The 19,402-nt window shown below is 43.6% G+C and overlaps 1 protein-coding gene across 6 annotated transcripts in view; it reads left to right on the forward strand.

Annotated features, from left to right (window-relative positions):
• Nucleotides 1-12,283: 12,283 nt before the first annotated feature.
• The window catches only part of adgrb3 (adhesion G protein-coupled receptor B3), a 118,126-nt gene continuing 111,007 nt past the window's right edge, over nucleotides 12,284-19,402 (forward strand). For all 6 annotated transcript variants that reach the window (XM_061745828.1, XM_061745830.1, XM_061745831.1 and 3 more), the window contains exons 1-2: nucleotides 12,284-12,890; nucleotides 14,680-15,448. In XM_061745828.1, the coding sequence (XP_061601812.1) occupies nucleotides 14,695-15,448 (754 nt within the window). In that variant the 5' untranslated portion in view covers nucleotides 12,284-12,890; nucleotides 14,680-14,694. The remainder of the gene's footprint in view (nucleotides 12,891-14,679; nucleotides 15,449-19,402) is intronic.

A 19,402-nucleotide genomic window follows, 5' to 3' on the forward strand; every position in this document is an offset into this window, starting at 1 on the left:
CTCAAGAACAGGCAGAGTGAATACAGGCTGGAGCTACTCAATAGTACGGTGGAGATCAATCAGCTTCATGAGCAGATCATACGCCTGGGAGAAGAAGTGCAGCGGCTTCAGGCATCCCAACCGGCACCAGTCGTAGAGCATGACGGGGATAGGCAGACCGTCACTCACCCAGGACCTGCTATAACACCACCGCCACTCTGATGCACTCATCATTCTAGCAAGGAGAGTGTAGCCAGCCTTGACTCTTCACCCAGCCAGCAGAGCCTGCCTTCACACCAATCCATCTGGGAATGATGATGATCAGTCATCGCTGCAACATCATGTTCGTTCTTATGAGTATAGCCGTACGCCGGAGAAACATCGAGTTCACTCCCCAGCACGCCACGACTCACCTGAGCGACATCATGCTCGTTCCTATGAGTATAGCCGTATGCCGAAGAAACGTCGAGTTCACTCCCCAGCACGCCATGAATCACCAGAGCGACTTTCCTGCTCACTTTGACGAGGATAGACGGATGTCAGAGAGAGGTTGTGTCCGCGCCCCAGTGAACTGCTACTCCACAGAGCAACGTTATGATTACCCTAACAGGTACCGGGGCACGCCAGACATACATTATGCCACATCTCCTGAGTATCAACCCCAAACGGGAAGACATGACGCCACGCAGCACCATCACTCCAGACACCGCTCTCAAAGTCCAATCGGTGGTCGGGAGCGGTCATACCGGGGTCCTACACCCACAATCCCTGACTTTGTTCATCCGAACCCAAGAGAATTCTCAAGACTCCGAATGGCATTGGATAACCTCCTCTCTGCCGACTTGACAGAGAGGTTTAAATTTCAGGTCTTGTGTGACCACCTCAAGCTGGAGGAGGCTTTGCTGACAGCAGACTCATACGTCAACTCACCATACCCCTTCTCCGACACCATGGCAGCCCTCAACCAACGAAGTCAAATCATTTTGGACTTTTGCCCTGAAGGTCCGTTCTCTAGTGAGCATATTTGAGCAGCTAGGTAGGAAGGGTACAGTGGAGTTGGAGTGTGGGTCCCATATCTCCAGGCTCCTTGGAAAGCTGCCACACAACATGAGATCCAGCTTTCATAGGTTCATCCATCCACAGCGTGTCCCGATCCCTACTCTTCTTGACCTGTCGGACTGATTGGAGTTTGAGATGCAGGTGCAGGTTGACACGTTAAGGTTCAGCTCCTACAAAGTGGCTAGCGCTAAGAGGGAGCAAAGCAGGCCTGCCAAGCCCTCTGGGAAATCAGCTGCCATCCTGCTGAGTACTGAGCATCCACTGTCTGAAATGAAGGCAAAGTCACCTGCCAGCCAGGAGAAAGGGAAGAAGTCTACCACATCAAGGGGGCTTTCACCGCCAAAGAACTCGGTCTGGCTGAACACACACACTCCATTGACAGCCTGGTAAAGAAATGTGCATCCTGTCCTGCTGATTGGTTTCGACTACCTCCACCTTATCACCCCAGTGGAGCCCGTCCGACTTGGTCCACCTGGGGGGCCGGCTGCTGTCAAAACCAGGTTGGGATGGACATTACAGGGTCCAGCTCAAACCCTGAAGCTCAGGAAGGCAACACTCTGCAACCTCACCACCATGAACCCTAGTTCCAGAGCATCTGATGTAAGCTCATATACATCCTTGACAGAGCTTCTCGAAGCCACCATCAAGAGCCAACAACAGGCACAGGAGGAATGCTTCCCTCTAGAATGTGCACACCTTAGAGCCGGCAAGCCACTACAGAATAACAGTCGCCTGCTCACCCTTACGCCGGAACTAGATACCACCACTCAGCTAATCCGGGTGGGAGGGTGTTTACGTCGCTGTACTGATCTCGACGCTGAAGTAATTCATCCCATCGTCCTCGACCCTCAACATCCACTGACGCAACTAATCATTAAAGACCTAGATGAGAAACGGCGCCAGCCAGGGCCGGAACGGGTCTTTGCTGAGGTGCGCAGGAAGTACTGGATTCTGCGTGGAAGGGAGGCAATTCGCCGCTACCAGCAAGGGTGTACAGACTGCCGCAAATGACGTAGTAAGCCAGATGTGCCACGGATGGCAGATCTTCCCCTTTCTAGACTGCGCTTGCACCAGCCTGCCTTTAACTCCGCCGGAGTAGACTGCTTTAGGCCCTACTTGGTCACCATAGGAAGGAAAAGAGGTAGAGGATCATATTTAAATGTATGACAACCCGAGCAGTTTATCTCAACCTCCTTTCTGGAGTCGACACAGATTCCTTCCTTATGGCATTCCGCCGGTTCTCAGCCCGGAGAGGTACACCTTTTGAGCTCATATCTGACTGGGAAACCAAATTCTGGGGCGGCGAACGGGAGCTTAAGGAGGCCTTTACTGCCCTGCAACCCGACCTCCAAGCCCAACTCGCTAAGGAGCAGATTCAGTTCAGTGTCAACCCCTCGAATGCCCCCCATTTCGGAGGATGTTGGGAAAGAGAGATCCGTTCTCTGAAACAAGCCCTCCAGGTTACCATAGGTGCACAGTCGGTGACCGAAAAGGTGCTCAGGACTGTTCTGGTTGAGATTGAAGTGATCCTCAATGCCAAGCCACTGGGATATGTCTCGTCTGATGTCGCGGACCCGGATCCAGTCACCCCGAACTCCCTGCTGATGGGGCGGCCGAACGCATCACTGCCCCAAGTGGTGTACCCAGAAACGGAGATCCTCAGTCGACGCCGGTGGAGGCACAGCCAACTCTTAGCCGACCACTTTTGGAAGCATTTTATCAGGTACTATCTCCCTGGCCTACGCGCCAGAAATGGACCTCTGAATCCACAGATCTGCAAGTTGGTGTTCCTGTGATGGTAGTGGACCCACAGCTACCCCGAGCACTGTGGCCAGTCGGGAAGATCTCCCAGGTCATACCTGGATCTGACAACCGTGTCAGAACTGTTGAAGTGAGAGTGGGAGACTCCACCTACACACGCCCAGTAGCCCGTGTCATCCGTCTCCCAGCTCTACCCAACTAGAGACGCCTGAAGGCTTTTCTTGATCATACAGCTTCCCAAGGGAAGCTGGGGAAAAGGCTAGAGCTGCGCGAGTGTCTCACTCTCATGCAGTTCCACTCGGTCTCTGCATGCTCAGAAGCTCTCAGCCAATCAGGAAGCAGCCTGAAAAAGCTGGGGGGAGGAGCTAAAAGGGAGCCTGACTGAGCTTCCTGGGTGTGTTCGCAACACCCCACTACATTAAGTTCATTAATTGTGAAAACAGTCAATCTTTTTTTTGTGTGTGTATAATGAAATCTGAATTAAACTGCTAGCAAGAGAAAGAAAGGGAAAAAAGAACCATAATTGATTGACTAGCAAGGACTGTGGAGTCAAAAAGCTAATATTCCACACATTGGAAGTCATTCTGATACATCGATTGCATGGGCAGCATAACTTGAAGAGACTCAACTATGCATCTTTTTGACAGCCATTGATTATCTCGTACAGTTAACATACATTTCCCTTTGCTACCACTTGAAGTGTTTATGATTGCCAAACAAGAAGTGCAAGATCTGCCCTCAGCACTTAACCTCATCCAGACTACAGCACTCTGCAATTTCTGCAACAGTTTTTAATTAAATATCAAGAAAAATGGGAAAACAGCCCTTGAAGGGGAGCAAGAAAAGCACTCACATTTTAATTTGTTAATAGAGTGTTGCATCATTATTATAATGATCACATCGAAGCATAAGACTCAAGTCTCAATACTCTTATCATCACATTCTTTTGACATGAAGGGTGTCACAGTGAGCATGAATCTATGATGCAAGTAGTTGACGAGAATGTTTGGGTTGTCACAAATGAAGTGTTTGTGAATACCCCGACACATCACGATATATCTAGATATGCTCCCAAGTCTCGCTGGCTCTGCCCCCTCTGCAGAAGTAACTGTACTCTTCTATTCATATCCCAGGGTAGCTTACTGCTTCTTTATTTAATCATGTTGCTTTAAATATTATGAGATCTGGGAGTTCTTCCTGTGAGATTGTTGTTTTTTGCATGAACCTGGAAGACAATGAAACAGGCTCAACAGTAATATGGACAGCTCGGTGGGTTGAGCGGGCGCCATTTACCGAGGCTATCACCCTTGTGCAGGCAGTGCAGGTTCTACGCCCAGCCTCTGGCCCTTTGGTCCGTGTGACCACCCTTCTCTCTCCAACCACTTCCTGCCACCTACTCTCACAATAAACAAAAAGCTCACTAGTACCACAAAAAAGTAGAGAGGAATGGAAATATCATTCATTTGAAAGATATATTTTATAAAAGACCAGAGTTTGGGAAATTTAGGACTGACCAAAATCTTGCCACAAGACATTCAGTACACCTGCATCAGTTTAGTCAAGCTATAGTTTTAGCTCGACTTGGCTGGATTGGACTTCTTTTATTTGTCCTTTTATACATGTGTAGCCCTTGTTTACTCCCAAATTACTTGAGTGGGTTCTGGGTTCTTCTACAGTGTACTCTCGTACTAAAAACTTGTTATTAAATCTATCTCTTATTAGGGTCACAGGACAGTATATTTGGAAGTAACTCTTAATACTCAAATGTGAAAACTGGAAATTTAACTAACACCCCCCCCCCCCCTTTTAATAAAGAAAAATTAAATAAAATAAGGTTTCAACAGAAATGTAAATTGACCACACAACACATCAGCCACAGATCACTTCTCTTAGCCAGTTCTTTGTCCGTGGAAACAAGAAAGCCCAGTTCCAATCTCAGCACTGGCCCAGAACCAGCCCTGGAACCGGTTTGGTGGAAAAGGGGTAACAGTGTATCGTAAATTAAAAATATCAAGCACTAAATAAAGTGCTTGATACCTAGTCCTAAAGCCTAAAGCTGGAATCTAAATACACCCCACGTGGCAGGCCTGAAACATGCTTGTGTACGGTGTGACCAAAAGAACCAGGTCCGTTGACTCACAGAGCAGAAAATAAAATAAAACAGGGTAACCTCGTGCAAACTTGTTAACCCCACCAGTGTCGTCCGGTCCAGTTCTGTATTGTCCTGTTTTCCACCACCAAAGCAGCTCGGTGCACCAGGTTCCAGCTGGACTCCAAAGTGTTACAGATGTGTGGCCCACACCTGCTGCAGAACGTCTCGTCTCTCGTTTCCAGCGCTGCCAGAGGTGCTCGAGTGACGTGGGCCCGTCTCTCTCGTTATCCTGTCCGGTAACGATTCACCGCGAACTAGTGGTGAGGCGTGGTCGGTTGGCCGACCGCAGCCTGCAGGTTATCTCTTTCTTCAAAAGCACAGTCCACAAGCTTTGCGTTAAAACTCGACCATTACTTTATAGAAATCACTCGTGTAATCATGTGAACCCTCTCATCAACCTAACACGCCGTGAAGTCTTACAAAATTATACAGAAACTCTTCTCTTACTCGAGTGTTTCCCAGGCATCCCAAAACTAGCTTTTTCCTCAACTGTAGCTTCTTACGTATTCCCCTAGAACTCACGTTACCTTCGCACTAGAATTTACGTTACATTCACACTAGAACTAACGCTACCTTCACACTAGAACTAACGTTACCTTCACACTAGAATTTACGTTACCTTCACACTAGAATTTACGTTACCTTCACACTAGAACTAACGTTACCTTCACACTAGAACTAACGTTACCTTCACACTAGAGTTTACGTTACATTCACACTAGAACTAACGCTACCTTCACACTAGAGTTTACGTTACCTTCACACTAGAGTTTACGTTACATTCACACTAGAACTAACGTTACCTTCACACTAGAACTAAGGTTACCTTCACACTAGAACTAGCGTTACCTTCACACTAGAGTTTACGTTACATTCACACTAGAACTAACGTTACCTTCACACTAGAACTAAGGTTACCTTCACACTAGAACTAGCGTTACCTTCACACTAGAGTTTACGTTACATTCACACTAGAACTAACGTTACCTTCACACTAGAACTAAGGTTACCTTCACACTAAAACTAGCGTTACCTTCACACTAGAGTTTACGTTACATTCACACTAGAACTAACGTTACCTTCACACTAGAACTAAGGTTACCTTCACACTAGAACTAGCGTTACCTTCACACTAGAGTTTACGTTACATTCACACTAGAACTAACGTTACCTTCACACTAGAACTAAGGTTACCTTCACACTAAAACTAGCGTTACCTTCACACTAGAGTTTACGTTACATTCACACTAGAACTAACGTTACCTTCACACTAGAACTAGCGTTACCTTCACACTAGAGTTTACGTTACCTTCACACTAGAATTTACGTTACCTTCACACTAGAATTTACGTTACCTTCACACTAGAACTAACGTTACCTTCACACTAGAACTAACGTTACCTTCACACTAGAATTTACGTTACATTCACAGACACTTGGACAGGGAAACATCACGTACCATATTGTAAATAAAATGCATATAACTAATTTTTAACTTTTGTAAATATGCTTTTAAACATTTTGATAACTTATTTATTTAAATGAATAAGAACATAAAATAAAATGTATTAGGGCCCGAGCACTTACAGTGCAAAGGCCCTATTGTATCTGTAGGAGATGTTTTTTTTTTATTCTCATTTTCCTCGTTTTTATTTTTCTTCTGACGAAATGAGAACCTTTTTGCTCCCCTAAACATGCCCCAAAAGTCACCAAATTTTGCACGCAAGCCAGGCCTGGCGAAACATTTGATATTTAATCGTTTGCATTTATGGGCGTGGCCTAATGGCTCAACAGCGCCCCCTAGAAAACTTTGTGCCTCAAGCCCCACAATACGGTTTGACGTACATGCACAAAATTCAGTACACACCTGTATCATGTCGCAACTTAAAGAAAAGTCTCTTGGCGCCATAGCCGAAACCGAACAGGAAGTCGGCCATTTTGAATTAATCGTGTAATTTTAGCGCAATTTATGCCATTTCTTCGGCCGCTTCTTCGTCCTAACCGTAAAAGTGCACCCAGGTGTGTGATACATCAAAATGTGCGTCTCGATCCTGCGACGATGCACATTACTTTTCTCAGTCAAAAGCGTTACCGTGGCGACGATAGACGCCAAAAAGTGCGCCCCCCCCCCTTCATCTGATTAGTTCATATTTGATAGTTCCTACTTTCTGTCATAACTTTTGAATGGTTTGACATAAAGACTCGTGAGTGGTGTCATCGGACTCGGTTTTGACTCCTTCACCTTAATTGGTGCAAATTAGCCCCGCCCCTTCTTCTGATTGGTCGATATATGATAGTTCCTATTTTCTGCCATATTTTTTTCATTGTTTGACATAAATAGTCATGGGTGGTGTCATCGGACTTAGTTTTGAGTCCTTGACCTTTATTGGTGAAAATTGCATGCGCGAGGGCCTGTTCATCGCTGCTTGCAGCTTTAATTATTTTTATAACCTTTTCTATAACCAACATACTTTTACTAAATGTAGCTTTTATATGATGGATTTATTTATATACTTGGGTTACAGATGCATGTGAAGGAAATCGATTAACCAATAAAAGAATGCCACATTCCTCCAGCAATAACGTCTGCTTTCACCTTGTTAGCATCAGGCTTTTCGACTGACCTGTGATACCACAGACCAAAACAGCAGATGGATCTTTGGTTTAGCTCACAGCAGTTGATTGAAACGATGGCAAACGTGAACCACATTATCTGTTTGGTCTAGATTTAGTCAGAGTTCCAATTTTTTCTGTCGTGTAAACACACTGAGTGAAAATCTGTGGACCAAATGTCATTGTAGTCCATCCAGAAATAAGTGAGGCAATTCGCTCAAAATCATGTGGAGGCGACCAGCTTTTCAGTTGCACATTAGAAAAAGTAAGTTACTCGCAAAAATCCTGAAGACTACTGTTAGGAGACTGACCTTTCTGTGATCTACTTGAAATTAAATCACATACTCTAAACAACTTGAATTAAACTTCTGTGCACCATCAATGTGTCCTTAGCATGTATCTAAACATGTTATATGACTATTTGATTGTGTTAAAAATAGGAAAAAACATATAAATTGTTGAATTCCTCCTCTGGGACCATGAATCATCAATCAACCATGAACCATCAAGTCAATTTAATTGATAAAGCTGCTGGATTATGAAAAAAAAAAAATAAAAAATAATAGTAAAAAAGCATAATCAGAATTATCTGATTATTCAAATGTATCTCCTGCCTTTTCATAAGCTGCATTTTTCCGACTTAACACAGAAAAAGTGGAATTATTCAATTTAATTCAATTCGATTTCATCTATATAGTGGCTATTACAATACAAGTTGTCTCTAGGTGCTTTCCAGACTCAACATGACCCCAGAGCAATTATTGCATAAACAATGGCAGGCAAAAACTCCCCTAGTGGGAGAAAAAACTCAAGCCAAACACTGGCAAGAAAAACTCCCCCTTAAAAGGGAAGAAACCTTGAGCAGGACCTGGCTCATAAGGGGGGGCCCTCCTGCTGAAGACCAGCTGAGTAGAGCAGGAATAGGGACATCAGAAAGAGAGAAAGAAGAGCAGAGAGAGGAGGGGCACAGATATTGTCAAAATTCTATAGTAAATTCAAATTTTGAGCTAAATAAAATCCATCCATCCACTATCTATACTCACTTCAAATGCAGGGTCACAGGGAGGACTGGAGGACTAAGCAACATTTCAGACTCTAAATAGAAATGTTTCAGGTAAACAGACCAAATGCTGCTCAAATAATCCCTTAACGTTTGTTTGGCCAAAAACTCCAGTGTGACCTGGATATTGCTGAATTAAATAACTTTGTTACACACACAAAGGAGAAAAGAATCACTCATCCATAGCCAAGTATTGCTCATACCTGAAGTGTGTGTGTCATTCAAAAAACAAAACAGATGGCAAATTATTGTTTTTTCCCCTTCAATTACAATAACACTGTTTTTATGATTGTTGGGAGCTAATTATATTCACAATTGAAATTTGATACACTCTTGAAATATTTCTATATGCATCAAAGTTGTAGATTCACTGATCAATGAACATCCAACCATCCGTTTTCTATACCTGCTGCATCCTGCGTTCACAGAGGTCTGCTGGAGTCTATCCCAGCTTAATCAATGAACAATAATTGGTAAATGAAATAAAAAGGATATTAACTAAGCCACAAAGGTGTCGTAAGCCCTGATAAAAGGGTAGGGTTAAGTCAGGATGAGCATCCAGCAGGAGGCCTATCCCAAATCAATATAGAGAACTTGATGATCCACTAGAGTAACCACGGAAGAAGGGAAAAGGCCATTAGGGGTTGTTCACTATGCTTTAGAAAGAAAAAGAACATTTCTGGCACAAACGGACCCTTATCTCCTATAATGATTTTATGTAAAGCGCTTTGAATGGTCTTGTACATGAAATATGCTATACAAATAAACTTGCCTTGCCTTAGAGTGAACTGCACATACACCACGGCAGGGCTGTAATACCGCCTCTGCATTTCCATATGTGGGGAAAAAAAAAAAATGATTGTGTGGAAAGCTTCAAAGGGATTATTTAAGATCCAGCCATTAATAAAATACACATATTTCATGAATGGCAAGGAGGGTGTACAATACTTCATGAAAATAATTCACACAGACAGCCTCATGTATGACTTGCCATTAAGTCATTTAGCTGAGGAGAGTCCATTATCACTGTACTCAGGCAAATGGGACATATACTACTACCTGAGTGAAAGTCTCAGTACCATTTACTTGTGTCTGGAGAATTCCCTTATAAATTTTTATTTATGCATACCTCAATTGCATACACTTCTGAGTACACAGAAAACCAATCCTAATGCTATTCTTTTCAATGGGGTAATCCAGTTTATGTATTCTTAAATCACTCATACTTTATTGTGAGATAATAGCTGGTTTACATCAATAAAGTGACATTTATCACATGGCCGGTGGACAGACATTCATCACTTTGAATTTTGTTATGAACACGGAAGCCGTACAGCAGCTATTATATCAAACAGACGTAGCTTGTACCCAGCAGTCACATATACATGCTTTAGAGCAGGCTCAGTCACACAAACGGGAGCAGGTGATAATGGGGCTATCCTTTATGCTGGGCCATGAATAATTCAAAATCCACGCTCAAACCGATTCTTGAGTTGACAGAGTAATATGGCAGATTCTGCAACTGATGAGAAATAGTGCAAATGTTTTGGAGATTTTAGCAGAAGATAAACTGATCTGTTGCACATGCCGTTAGAGCTCCAACTGAAGGCAATTTCATGAAGTTTTGAAAAATTGTATGAACATCTACATTTTTACTAATATGCAGCTTTTCAGTCTGTTGCAACCTTGACATACATTTACGATGCTTTTTTTCCCTTTTGCTCATTTTGAACAGTCAAGCCCTTGCAAAGAATATCAAAATATCACATTGTCATTGTAGCTGCCTGTTAAGGCAGCTACAATAAGTGTCAATATCTCTCTTGATCTTCGACTACATGGAGCATAGTTGCTGGTGAATTCTCACCTTCCTCCTGGTTGCAAAGTGATTGCACATGCAGGGTGATGTTTGCACCAGAAAAATGTCCTTGCAGAGGAGATTGATGGCAGCGTTTTGAAGCTTGGCAGTTGGCCTTCCTGTGAGTCAGCAGAGAAATACTTATTGTGTTTTTATTGTTCAGAAAGGCTTTGCATGAATTTCTTCCACTTCCTCAGCCAAAAGGCCCCTTAAATACCAAAGTCTTCATTATGGTTGTGAAAAGTGGGCTGGCTGGAGGTCACCCCCGATGCTCCACCGGCTACTTGGGAAAGCCTGGAATTAGAAAGCTGCCAGTCACAGGACACGGGAAAAAAATGACTCCAATGACTCCAATCTCCTTTATAAGTTTGGCAACAGATTAACAATGTTGTAAACGCGGCGTGCTACAGGATGTTGGGGATATAAACAAGTTCTTTCAAATTCTCCCTGCGCTTTGGCCGATTTTCTCTGAGCAGTTCTGGGATATTCTTTGGCAAGGCCGGCACACAAACACTTCAGGCTGAAACTTCCTGGAAATAAATAAACAAATAGGCTCTTCATGCAGCAGCTGCTCAAATGGAACCAATTCAGTCAACGCCTCAAAGAGACAGCCAGGCTAATAAGAGAAACTTCCACAGCAAAATGACAAGTGCAGCTGACCCAACCCTCCAATGCTCTGCTGAACTATTGGCAATAAGATGCGACTTTGGGGAAAAAAATGAAGAAAAATAAACAACGTGCAAATAATTCAAGATATGTTGATTGGCAGAGTTCCACCGTGCCCATCACTCATGACAAAAAAAAATCCAACTCAATGTTTTATTCTGTTTGAAAATGTTGTTTATAACTGCCTACCGGGTGTGTTTAAGAATACCCACCTCTGAGAATAAACCTTTCCTCCATCCTCTATGAAAAGCCAATCTGAAGACGGAGTTGACTGAAACTTCCCATCCCCGTGTCCATTATTGTGCCATTCTTCCCAGTAGGCAGAGCAGGTTATTTCAGGGCGCCAGACGCAGCATTGTCACAGACAGACAACCCACACACTGGATTTAATTGACTGTTGATTGTTGAATAAATGGCCCTCAGAAAATGGGAGCGAAGCTTTTGAAAATATAAAAAGGAAGAACACGCCTTTCACTTTTACAGAAAAACCCAGCCACCTCCTCCACCCATGTGAGCGCACGTCCGAGGAGATGGTGAAAGAAGAAAAAAAAAACTGCAGGCTCTCCTTCACCTGTGAAGGGGAACTTGGAGCAACTTTACAAACGCGCAAAGTTGCCCCACAAGCATTTGTTTCTCTCCCAGCAGCGGGGAAGGCAACGAAACAGGAGGGCATGCAGCGAGACGCACCGACAACCAGTGGAGGAATCAAAACAGCGGCTGTCACCCATCAGGAGAGCAGGGCAGGAGGAGGAGGAGGAAGGGGGAAAAAGCCAGGTTTTAGTCCCACTGATGGAGCTCTCGCGTCATGCCCACCATGCATTCCCCCCGTGTCCCGAAAAAAAAAAGATAACCACCAAAAAAAGTCCAATGTAATAGGCTATTCCTGCCTGGAGAAGACTGCGGCTGCAAAGCGCAGCGTTGTCTGAGCACAAGTGAGAGGGTCCAGTTCAGGGGGGGAACCCCCTTTTTGACTCGATTTAAGGGGAGGCTGTATTAGAAAGAAGTGCAAAAAAAAAAAAGGAAAAAGAAAAAAAAGGGGGGGGGGGGTGGGGGGTGGCTGGGAAGAAAGTGTTGGTGGTGCCAGACGCAGCGGCAGTAAGCAGCGTACGTACGTGCTTTATGAGCGGCGGAGTGTGACGTGATATTGCAGCCTGCTGGAGCTCCGAGCAGCGAGCACAGCGTCTATTCCTCTGTGTTGTAACTCACAAGCCCCCAGCATCCCATCCACCCACTACGGATCTTTTTTTTTTCTTCCTTTCTTCACCCCCCTATTTCCAGACGAGGAGAAAAGGGGGGGTGTTTCAACACGACTTCCCGGAGAAATTATAGTGGGGGAACCAGGGACGCGGGAGTGCGCTGATTTTCATTCCTATAGGGCAATACTGTAAGAATTGCTCGCTTTTTCTTTCTCGTCACTCCAAGAATTTCTCCCCTCTTTCTGTCTCCCATGCTCTTTCTCTCTCGGCGTCTTTCCCTCGCTCGGTGGCTGTCGTGTGTTTTTGCGCTCTGTCTTGATGGGAAAAACCTAGAAGAAAGAAGAAGAAGAAGAAGAGGAGGAGGACGGGGGAGATATGAGCGGACAGACCGGAGTGTAACGCATTTGATTTCCATCCATTGAACCATCTTGTTGCGCCGGACTTCTATGGTCGGGAATGGGGAGTATTGATTCACTGGAAGGCTGCAGAATTTATTTATAAAGGATGTGGTCAACGTTGGAAAAATAGCCATAGATTCCGCAGTGTAAGGTAAGATTGATAGTATTTGTTATTATCATCATAAATATGATCATTATCATGATGCATGAGGCTCCTGGAGCCAATTCTCATTTGTCATCTCTCAGTTAAAGTTTAACCTCCCCCTGTTAAAGATGTGCACCGTCTGCTTAAAATGTGCGACTTAGGAGCTTTTAAACGCATAACGGGATGATTTTCTTAATAGCCGACCCCTCTTTAGAGGCGAAAACCACTTTAAAGTGCCGAGGCTCGAACTGACACTGCATGAGATGTGGCCCCTGCGTGCTTTCTATATTCACATTTCCTCTCGAGAAGAAATTGCTCTCGGAAGCCCGGCAATAAAATCAGGGTCTCTCGACGAGCGATTTCTCGCCGCCAGAATACAGATTTTTTTTTTGTTTTTTTGGTGTAGCCGAATCCTGCGGAAGGATGTGGGATCATATGGATTTACATGTCGCGGGTGGAAGCTGACCTAACTCCGCGCAGCTTCCACAAATCCCAACATGACACATTTTTATTCCGACGCGGCGTGACGGACAGTTGGTTTTGATTCTGTTTATCTTTTTTTTTTTAATGTTTATTTCGATCATTCGGGACCAAGTTTGAGGCAAAACGTGTTTATCCTGTGAAAAACTGCCATGTAGGCTGCAGCCTACTTCGGATTTGGACGCCTACACAGACACAGACACACACACACACACACACACACACACACACACACACACACACACACACACACACACACACACACACACACACACACACACACACACACACACACACATGCACACACACGCACGCGCGCGCGCTCTGCTGTGACTCTGCTCACAGCTGCATTGCCTGTAGGATTAAAGCAATCAGGACATCGCATTGCATTCTCTCCCTCTCCATCTCCTCCTCTCTCTCTCACACACACACACACACACACACACACACACACACACACACACACACACACACACACACACACACACACACACACACACACACACACACACACACACACACACACACACACACACACACACGTGTGCCAGCGTATACACGCACATAAACGCACACACAGGCGCGCACTCACAAACACTGGCTCTTTATCAAATTGCTTTATCAAATATGTCAAGCTCTGAATTTGCGAGGCGCACAGTCGCGTGGGGAGCGAGGGCGCGCAAATAGGAACCATAGGAGAAGTTAAAGTAGAAAATGCATTTATTTATGCATTATTTTGGTTAAGTGTTTAAACCTTCAAAGTGCCCTGTAAGGAAACAGACTAAATCGCAAGGATGCAGAAGGATTTGGAACAAAAAGAGAGCCCAGCTTGCTGCATAGGATGAAGCTGCTCGCGTCCCACAACTTGCGAGGGGCTGACTTGCACATCAGACCGACTCTTTGTCTTTGCCATGACAGATATTCTAAACAGCAACATTTATTGTCTCTTGGGACTGTGCCATAGCAGATATAACCCAATTAATAATGTCTAAATGACTCAGATTATTGCGCCCACCTCCCTCAATAAAACAAATGAATAAATAAATAAGGGAGGAAACAGCCACAAGGTGGCAATGTTTGCACAAAGTAGCCTATAGTGTTGGGGGGTGGGGGGTATCAGGCAGGAATGGGCTGCAAAAGATATGTTGCTCAGGTTAATGTGTTTTTTTTTTTTTTTTATTCCCCACGTTTCCAAGGCAGGACCCTTTTTAAGCACTATGTGATGGCCCTTTGTTCAGACTTTATGATCTATGATGTCACTCATGTGCTCTGCTTTAACATACCTTTGCGTAATCCTCTCCATCTCTTCCTGCAGGCCAAATGACATAGGATGAAGGCTGTTCGAAACCTGTTGATTTATATATTTTCCACCTATCTTCTGGTTATGTTTGGATTAACTGGTGCCCAAGATTATTGGTGTTCCACTTTGGTCAAGGGGGTCATTTATGGATCATATTCGGTGACTGAAATGTTTCCCAAGAACTACACAAACTGTACATGGACGCTGGAAAACCCAGACCCTACCAAATACAGCATCTACCTTAAGCTATACAAGCGAGACTTGAGCTGCTCTGAATATTCTTTGCTTGCTTATCAGTTTGACCATTACTCACACGAAAAGATCAATGAATTGCTGAAAGTGAACGAGTCCATAGTATATCTCTGTGATTCAAAGAATAATTACATATTTTTGCTGTATGACAAAAATTTTGCGCAGTTGAGGAGAGTTTTCCCATATGACTACAATGGATTGACGCCACAGAAGCTGGATGAGGAGGAAAAGTCCATCGTGGAGTTCTTGGTGTTCAATAAGGCGAGCCCTAGCCAGTTCGGGTGCCAAGTGCTTTGCACGTGGCTGGAAAACTGCTTGAAAGCGGAGAAAGGGACAGTGGAGACGTGTGGGATCGTGTTCTCAAAATGCACATGTCCTCAGCACTTAGGCGATGGAGAATCAGAGAGCATGCTCATGCTCAACAACGTGGTTTTACCTTTAAATCCACAAACGGAGGGTTGCTTGTCACCTCAGCTACAAGCTGGACAGGTCTGCAATCTGAGCGCAGAAGTCAAACGACCTCCTAAAGAAGGTGAGTATCCTGTCATCTTCCTCCTTTTGCTGAACTAGCCGTAGCTTTAATGGACTCTACTGTCTGCATAGATAAGATAGTAAACATATATATGAAATGTGCACGTCTGTCACTCCTTCCTCTGCCCTAAATGCATGTTTGAAGTGTGATGGCCCATGAAACAAAGAGCACACATAGATATGTGGACTGCAGTTGGCTCAGAAATGAGTCAACTTTATGACCAAAGCTGCCAGAGGAGTTGGATGTATAAAGACCACACCAAGACAAAAACAAACCACCTAAATGGGGTCTTTCATTTGGTTGGGTTGAACTGAAAATGCACTATCATTGCTGGGAATTTAAAATGGCTGTTTTTGTGCACATCAGCACTGAGTTAAAATGGCTGAAAATCCATAGGTGTCTCTTTTGCTGTGTGTGTTTTAAATACATTTATGTCAATGTTATCCATGCAAAGACCAACAGTGGTTACGTGGACACATCCTTCCATTTTGCATTTCTATTGGCAAATATTCCAGACAAAATGATTGGCAACATGGATGCAACACTGTCAAATTGTCTCTTGTTGTTCAAGAAAAGCAACATTTCAAACTGGTGGATAAGATTTGAGACTTTAAAAGGTTGTCAAGTCTGTGAAAAATCTACATTGGAAGATTGGATTTGATAAAAGCCCAATATGAGCATTTTCAGAGCTGAGCTTTCTTATCTGTTCAGTGTTGCCATAGAGCAATGCAACGTCTTTTTACTGTATGTTGGAAATGAGCAATAATAACTCGTAGTCAAACGTTATAGGAGATTACAGTGCAACCGCGGGACCTGTCGACTGCTGAAATCAACACGTGTGCTTGAAAGCACACACAGAGCACATATACTGTACATCCACACACATTGTAGATGACTGAATGAACACTTAGCAGTGACTAGTTATGATAAGCTTCATAATGGGTCTGTCCATTATGGCTGGCAGTCAGCATGTGGAGTTTTAGTCAATACACATATGTGGACTTTTCTTTTCTGTATTATGGAGAAAGCTCTTCTACACACAGATGACTGCTTCATTCTTGACCGAGGTGTGGCTTGTATACACAGAAAGGAGGGGCATTCATCATGGTACACCAAACCCCCCAAAAATAGGAGTTCAATTTTAGATTTGGATCATAAATGTTGTTATGGAAATGTAATACCACCCTGCATAGCAGGTGGCACTTTTCTGCTTAAACGAAAAAGAGCAAAAATACTGTGATAATGGTAATAATGGTTGCAGTGGTCCAGCTGTTTCTGCCACAAGCTGCACCATATTTTAAGGCATCCCCTTGAAAAACTGGGATTTTGTGGAGAAATCTAAAAAACTGTGACATTAGCATGTGTTGCTCTTGCTTCAAATATCCAAACGTTGTATTCAGTAGGATAATAACCCAATCCCAAGTACCATTCATCCACATCTCTCCTTGAGCCCCTTAAGCAGTAATACATTCAGTATCTGATGCAAATTACCGTTCAGCCTGCAGTCAAGTAGCATGTGTAGTAATAACAGCAAATATGACTCAGCTGTGTGTTTTGTCAGTTAATTTCATTTAGTGAATCCCATGTTCGTGTCAAAAATTTCACTACAAAGCATCATACTTATTTTGGCCCAAAAAGAAAAAAAAAGTCTTTGCTCCAAAATAACATTTGACTCGTGGTTTTCTATCACCATGTTAATAACAGCTTAAGAGCACAGCTTAAATTTTTTTTTCCTCTCAGAAGATTTTGCACAAGCCTCTATTTATAGGGGCTGGTTGATGGGAGGTTTTAATAAATCCGTTTTCATCTGGATACCAGGGAGATCACCACTGGGTTTAACAGAATGCCGTGTGTCCCATGCCATCGCAGCGACAGGGCGGATGCTACCGATGAAGAGCAAAGCAACGCAATCGCTCTGCAAGAGCCCCGTTTGATAAACTTGTGTGTGTTTGATCTCCTCGGTTCCTGGTAGAGCGTGACTTCGGAGGGTATCAAAGAAAAAGCGGGGCTGGAGGTCATGTACTCCAGGCGTGCCACTGAAACACCACGGCAGGGTACAGATAACACACGGGGTTAAAGCTCTTAACTACTGCTTTTAAGGCAATTAATCAGACAAGAGACAGATCCCGGTCCTTGATATTGTGGCAGTTGAAAAGCCACGGTGACACACTGAAATCCAGATGTACTCGTCTAATGACTCATTTATGCAGCTTTATTTTTACCACGCGCTCCCATTTCATGAATAAAAAGTTGTAAGAGAATGCAGATCCGTGGCACAGTTGCACTCACAGCCAGGCAAATTCAATTCTCCTCTTCTTTTTTTTTTCTCCCTTGGTGTTCTCCGTTTGTGTGGGTTTCCTCCCACATATCTCACAATCACAATCAAGCAATATCCAGCCGGCCGATGACTCTTAGCTGCTCAGAGGTGAACGAGTGACTGGTTGCATTCGCTCTTTGATGTTTTGCTTTCTTTTCTTTCTTTTTTTTCCTGCCACAAATCCAGTGAATGCCCTGTTTCACTCAAGTGATTCCGACTGAATTTTCAAGCAATGACACAACACAAAACACAAGAAGAATTGAAAGTAAGACCATTAAAGTATATCCAGTGGACAGGCTTTTTAGACTGGGCTTGAGTTTGAACTAGACGGCATCTTTCAGATTTGTCTTGCTTTGCTGCCCTCAGCTATGGACCAATGTCTGACTCTGTCTCATTTAGTTGGAAGAATCTTGTTTTCAACGATCAGGGTCAAGGAGTGCCACTGTTGGAGGGAACTAGCTTTTTCTTGCATGTCCTCCAGGGTGTTGACTTTAAAGAAAATACCGTTCACTTTTAAAAAAGATTGGAAGTGCGACAGTCAAGATCATTCAAAAGTCCCCATTGCAGAAAGTAAACCTTCTGGTACAAAGAACTGTGACAGATTTTGTCCCTGGAAATATTGTCATTGAACAACTGTCGTAAGGTAAAAAAAACAACAACAAGAAACGATTGTAATGGAAAGGAGTCATTTTTTATCAAAATAATATTTCGACTCAGTCGGATATAACCATGTCCACCTTTACCCTTCACGTCCCATTTCCGTGGTGAGATTGTATTACTGGTGAAAGTCAAAGAAAATGACAAATGAACAGTGACAGTAAGCTATTCTGTTGAGGTAAGGGTTTAGTTTAGCTTCTGCAAGATGCAAAAGAAAGTGAAATACACAAAATGACTGTATGAATATTTTATGAGTCCACAAAATAGGTCTCAATTCAGTGTTTGTATAAAAAGTAGGGTAGAAATGACTCTGACCTCAAAGATTTGAATCCAAATATTCTATTTAATCTGAGAGAAAACTGGTTTTATTCACTCTTTTAAACTAAATTAACAACAAAAAAACAAACAAGTCTTTTTGTGGAATCTCCAGCATTTCTTTTAGAAGGAAAACATAAATAAAGCACTACCAAATCCAAAGAGGGACAAAAATGTCCCATTTCAGGGAAAACACCCAGACTATGTGCAGGTGCTTATTTGATCATTACACTTTCTGAAGCCACAGGCAGCGTGCCATGTGGAAAATGACAATAGGGTTTGTTGGCAAATGAAATTTGCGTGAAGCGTTATGAAGCTCCATCACCCGGCAAAGTCCTGAGCTCTGCAGCAGCTCAGCCTCGCTGCTTCACATAGTGAGGCCTTTTATTCACTTTGGATCTCAGTCAAGTCACTCAGTAGTCACACTGCATTATGCTCAGCCCCATTGTTCGGTACACTTGGAGGCCATTTTAGTTCCAATTCACTGAAGGAGAGGGCTCAGATCAACAGCATAGAATCTGTTTTGTTTTAAATATGCATTATTGTCATTAGTAACGGTAAACAGCTTGAAAACCCCATCTCCCGGTTGTCCTGGAAATCTTCCATTAGTGCTTTCTTTCAAGAATTTCAGAGTCCACTGTAAATGTTGTCCCTGTGTTCCATTC

This window comes from Cololabis saira, chromosome 17, assembly GCF_033807715.1.
Source record: "Cololabis saira isolate AMF1-May2022 chromosome 17, fColSai1.1, whole genome shotgun sequence".
Taxonomy (NCBI): Eukaryota; Metazoa; Chordata; class Actinopteri; order Beloniformes; family Belonidae; genus Cololabis; species Cololabis saira.